The 6,000-nt window shown below is 39.4% G+C and overlaps 1 protein-coding gene across 1 annotated transcript in view; it reads right to left on the reverse strand.

Annotated features, from left to right (window-relative positions):
* Positions 1-1,302, reverse strand: part of PROS1 (protein S) — a 60,538-nt gene extending 59,236 nt beyond the window's left edge. Inside the window, exon 1 of the mRNA XM_022581298.3 lies at positions 1,154-1,302. Coding sequence (XP_022437006.1) covers positions 1,154-1,229 — 76 coding nt within the window. The 5' untranslated portion in view covers positions 1,230-1,302. The remainder of the gene's footprint in view (positions 1-1,153) is intronic.
* Positions 1,303-6,000: the final 4,698 nt, after the last annotated feature.

Below are 6,000 nucleotides of genomic sequence, written 5' to 3' on the forward strand. Positions count from 1 at the left end.
CTATATATAGGCTTAATGATAGAGGTTTGTATGTTGAAATTCTGCTATTGTGCATCTTTAATATAAAATCAACAAATGTTGTTTTAGCCTTTAAATTAGAATTTTAAAACACCTCATTCATCCTGATCTGTAACCAATAAAAACTAATAAACCTAGTAGAATGTTAGTAAATTCCTACTTAAGTCTCCTGACATTGTCATCTTTGGAAAGTTTACATTGGAGCTTTAACCAATCTAAAAGCTATGGTGTAATTCAGAGTTTATCTCTCCCATGCCATTTCCTGAGAATAAAACATAGCACAAGTAAGCATTTTTCACCAGTGAGCATGCCTAACCTTTAAAGAACAAACTAATTAACTGACAACTAAGATGTACTAAATGCCTTGATATCCATATATATATATATATATATATAGATATAGAGAGAGAGAGAGAGAGAGAGAGAGAGAGAGAGAGAACTCAATATCCTGCTTTGAATCCAGGCATGGGAACATAAAGAACAGGAAACACAAAGATAAAAGTACAAAGAACTCATGCGACGACCTCAGATCAGTGGCACTCCGTCAAAAATCCTCAGTACGAAATTATCTGAGAACTACAATATTTAACAGTCCTTTTGATTTCAAGGTTAAAAAAATGACATCTCCGTACTGCTACGCAAACCCGCACTCATCCCCAAATAATTCGTGTGTCAATGTTGAGATAAGGAAACCAAGCTCAAAGTCCAGGCACTGCAGAGCGGAGGTAGGTTGCAGCAGGGGGTGCTGGTTGGGGACAGGAGCTAGTACAAAGAGAAGACAGAGTGGGCTGACTTTCCTCTCTACTTTTATACTGTAATGTGCTCATCCTTGTCCTATGACTGGGAACTTCAACTGTTTGGGGCAAATGGGTACGTGTTCTAATTCCTTCATTGATATTTAGTATCACTCTTGTTCTAGAATCTGTCCTGTAGGGCAACAGTTGATTCCCAGAGCAGGGTGACTATTGACCCTGCCTCCAACCATTACACTGCCCGCTAGATCCACGGCTGATGGAAGCACTTGCTGGAAACTTTCTAGGAGGCTGCAGCTCTAGAAAAGAAAATCCTCCCAGCAGGGCTCGGAGTTCAGTTGGCAATGCTGAGAGAAGAAGACAAGACGCTATTAATTACTCACAGTTCGCCTCCAAGACGGGAAGCACTAGGGCGAGGCACGCCAGCAGCGCCCCAGAGCGCCCACCCAGGACCCTCATGGCGAAGCGCGCGGAGGCGCGGGCGGGGACGGTGGAGCGTCGCGGCGGGGACCTTTGCGCTCGGCGTGCCGCGAGGCTGCGACTGGAGCGCCGCTGTCTGAAAACTGCGGCGCGGCGGCGCCTGCGAGCGAGCGCGCCCGCAGAGCAGCCGAGCCGGGGGCGGAGGGGACGGCCCGCTCCCAGCCCCCAGCCCGACGGGGAAGTGATAACAAGGACATTTCCTGGAAGCTTTTCTTTTCGGAGCTGGGGGCAGGGCTCAGGGAGAGCGCTGAAGGCCTAGTAAACACTGTCGAGACATCCTCCTCGCCCTTTCCCAAACTCCAGCGTTTCGTTTCGGTGTCCGCAATGTGAAGTTTGCCAAGGAAAAGGGGAAGCAAACGCAGTAAAACACACACACACGCAAAACACAACCTCCAGCGAGCCGGAGTGGAAGGCTGAGTGGCCAAGAATACTTTGAGGACTCAGACCTGGCTTAGAAGGAAAACATCTTGAGAGACTGACATTGGGGATGAAGATGTTAACCAAAACCTAGAAGCGAAATGAGAACTCTAGGAAGGCTACAGAGAACAGAGATAATGGAATCAAATGTGATAGTTTTGATTGTCTACATTTTTGTTTTGTTCTTGAATTTATAGCGTAAAAGAACTATAGCAAAAAAAATGTTTGGGGAAAAAAGAGAATGTATCAAATTCTATCACCTTCAAACAGCTCGTTTTTGGTTTTTGCGTGTTACCTCTGCTTTTTTGTGCTTAGGCAGTGCATTTGAAATATGTTACTTAATGTTTAAGGCTGCCTTTGGAGCTAAACCGCCTGGGTTCAAATGGCAATGCTCTGCAGCTTACTAGTTGTATCATCCGTAAAATGGAGATAGTAGTAGGTTTTCACGGTGTTGACAGAAGAATTTAAAGAGATAACACACGTGAAGCAATTAGTGTGTTAAAGAGTAGCACATAGTTAAGGCACACTTACTACTATCATTCCAGTATTTCTGCCCAGTGAACAATATCAATTGATTTCCTATGTGTGTGAGTGAAAGTCAATAGGCTGATGATCTTTCAAGAGTGTATTCCAGCTCTAGCTTTCTGTGGTTTTATGATCCAGGTGGTTGGAATTTGATATTAGAGTCACTTTTTCTAAGAAAATTTGCAAAGGAATTGTTGAATATATCCATATTCTTCCCTCTTTTAAATTCTATTCCTTCTTGCTATGTCTGAATCTACATGTCAATCTATTCACCACTTTATTCCCACCCCAAATGATTTAATTATAAATATAATTCTAATCTCGGTAGAATTGTTCGGTGGGCTAGTAATCAGAACATAAAACAAAACGACCTTTAAATACTATATTTAATTATTGAATATTTAAATGCATTTAGGCCATGAGTCTTTCCTCACTTGTTAGGAAGAATTAGAAGTAGTATATCAATTTTGAGTTCTCAAAATTTCACGAGTGAAAACTTCCAAAATCATGAATCAACAGCATTCATAACAAATCATCTCCCATACAGACATTAAAAAATATAAAGAGTATGAAGAAAGAAATGTTGGAGAAATGCAAGGTACCTAAAAGAAAAATCTTGATCTTTCAAAGACTCCAACTGAATGTGAAGTTTTAAGTCATTTTAAGACTACAAATGTACATCACAGTGCTAATAATAGTTGTCAATGTGTCCTACCTACACTGTAATGTTGAACTTTGAAAAACAATACCCTGAAATGTTTAAAATGAAATTTAATAATACATCTTTGGATAAAATTTTCAAGTTTTTAATTTATTGCATAAGTTCACTCTGTGAAGATGATTTTGCCTTTAGCTCAATATTGATTAACATTTGGTCAATTTCACTTGGCCAAAATTTGTTTTCAGTATACTTTTAAATATGCCATTAAATCTTATTCAAAATTTAACTGCTAATCTAATCCCTTTTCCTAGTCCTAATTCTAATCCCATTCCCTCACCCAGTTTTACATTTCTCCATATAATCTTCTACTGATATATTGTCCCATTTACTTATTATGTCTATTATCTGCATCCTCATCTCTCTCCACCATGTCAACTAAATATTGGCACTAGCCATCTGCCTCTACAAAGATTAAGTCACTAGTCACTGCAGCCGCTGACCTTCAACACACCCTGAAAGGAGTTCCGGGTAATCAGGAGTGAGGCACTCTGTGCTCTGGGAAAAACTGACAGAACAGGCCTTCAGATAGTTAGATAATTTCAGAAGATTTTATGAGCCCAAATTCTTGCATCTTCTCATATCTAGAAAAGCAGTAAAAATCATTAACAGTGACATCTGCTCCTCGTCACTAGCAGCAAGCCTCTGCCAAAATGTGTGCTTGACTGCATGTACCCCCCTTCACTAAAGTCATATATAATACTGACCTTCCCCCCTGCCTCTTTGGAGCAGTGCCTCAGAGTTATCTGAGACGCTCTTTCCCAGGCTATAGTACTCATTTTGCTCCCAATAAAACCTAACTTGCAACTCGCATGTTGTGCATTTTTTTTCAGTCAACAACCACTAGAATGTAAAATCCATGAGGGCAGGAATGTTTTAATGTTTTGTTCACAGCTATATTCCTGGTGCCTAGAACAGTGACTGGTACATAAACATTCAACAAAATTCAGTTTAACAATATAAGTCTGGGAGGGGATTTCCCTGGTGGCACAGTGGTTAAGAAACTGCCTGCCAATGCAGGGGACACTGCTTCGAGCCCTGGTCCAGGAAGATCCCACATGCCGCGGAGCAACTAAGCCCGTGTGCCACAACTACTGAGCCTGCGCTCTAGAGCCCGTGAGCCGCAACTACTGAGCCCATGCGCCACAACTACTGAGCCCTCATGCCACAACTACTGAAGCCCATGTGCTTAGAGCCCGTGCTCCGCAACAAGAGAAGCCACCGCAATGAGAAGCCCGTGCACCGCAGCTAAGAGTAGCCCCTGCTGGCTGCAACTAGAGAAAGCCCACGTGCAGCAACCAAGACCCAACACAGCCAAAATATATATATATAATATATATATAATATATATATAATATATATAATTATATATATATATGGGAATATTTATGCCCAAATATCAACAGTGATCATTTTCAGTCGTGGGGTTATGGATCATTTTCTTTTTGCTGATTTATGTATTTTACTTTTCTACAATAATCTTTTAATATTTGCTTTGTAAAAACAAACAAATACTAAAGTAGTTAAATCACAGGCATTGAGGACCTGTCTTGTTTTATTTGTTTGTTTGCTTTAGATAGAGTGATTTTTATGGTTGTACTTTAAGAATGTTATTTGTTAAATGCTTACAAAATGGATCAGATTAGAAACCAAGTAACATTTATACAAGAGATAACAAGTGTTGGCGAGGATGTGGAAAAAAGGAAACCCTTGTTCACTGTTGGTGGGAATGTACACATCAGTACAACCATTATAGAAAACAGTACAGAAGTTTCTCAAGAAATTAAAAATAAAACTACCATATGATCTGTAAACATAGAGTGTTGCCCACGATTCCAGTTCTACAAGGATCAAGTCATTAGCCACTACACTCACTGACTTACAAATACATGCTGAAAGGAATTCAGGATAAAGTGGTCTGTGTTTTGGATCTATGGGCCCCTAGATAGTTAAGAAGTGTATCTAAGGAAGAATTTCAATGACCCCAGATTCTTGCATCTTCCCATATATAGACGAGCACTAAAATCCTTAACTGGAGATATATGTTTATGTGATTAGCAGTAATCTTTTACCAAGATGTATGCTTGACTACATGTATTTTCCAGCCAAAAAATTCATATATATATGAACCTCTTCAGAGCAGTTCCTCAGAGCTATCTGAGAGGCTGTCTCCTGGGCTACAGTCCTCAGTAAGTCCTGAATAAAACTCAACTCACAGCTGTTATGTTGTGAGGTTATTTCCCAGTCAGCAGATCTGACAATTTCACTTCTGGTTATATATCCAAAGGAAATGAAATCACTCTCTTGAAGAGACATCTGTACTCCCAAATTTATTACAGCATTATTTACAAGAGCCAACAATGGAAAAAACAACCGAAGTGTCCATCAACAGGTGAATGGATAAGGAACATGTGAAATCTATCTATCTATGTTGCACATTTATGTATGGCAGTAGGGCATTATGCTAAGTGAAATAAACCAGACAGAGAAAGACAAATTCTGCATGTAATCACTTACATGTAGAGTTTTCAAAAAGTAAAATTCGTAGAAACAGAGAGTAGAATGGTGGTTTCAGGGGCTGAGGGGTGGGGAAATGAGGAGAGGCTGATAAAAGGGTACAAACTTTCAGTTATAAGATGAATAAGTTTTGAGGATCTAACCTATAGCATGGTGACTATAGTTAATTATACTGTATTGAATACAGTATAATTTGCTAAGAGAGTAGCAAATTCTCACACACAAAAAAAAGAAGAAAGAAGGAAAGGTAACTATGTGAGGTGGTGGATGTGTTAATTAATTTGATTGTAGAAATCATTTCACAATGTATACATATACGTATACATGTATACATACATTTTCACATATATCAAAGCATAAGATTGTACACTTCAAATATATTACAATTTTATTTGTCAATTTTACCTCAATAAAACTGGAGAAAAAAAAGTAACCACGTGACACTTAGGATGCAAATTCAACAAACTCTGGGAGATGAAACAAGAGTCTTAATTAGGATGATGACAGCAAGATTGTGTTTTTCATTCAGAACAAACTAGGTTGTACTGTAGTCAAACAGCCACCAAATTATAG

Source organism: Delphinapterus leucas, chromosome 4, assembly GCF_059928025.1.
Source record: "Delphinapterus leucas isolate spDelLeu-1000000601 "Yukka" chromosome 4, BTC_Dleu_Yukka2, whole genome shotgun sequence".
Lineage (NCBI taxonomy): Eukaryota > Metazoa > Chordata > Mammalia > Artiodactyla > Monodontidae > Delphinapterus > Delphinapterus leucas.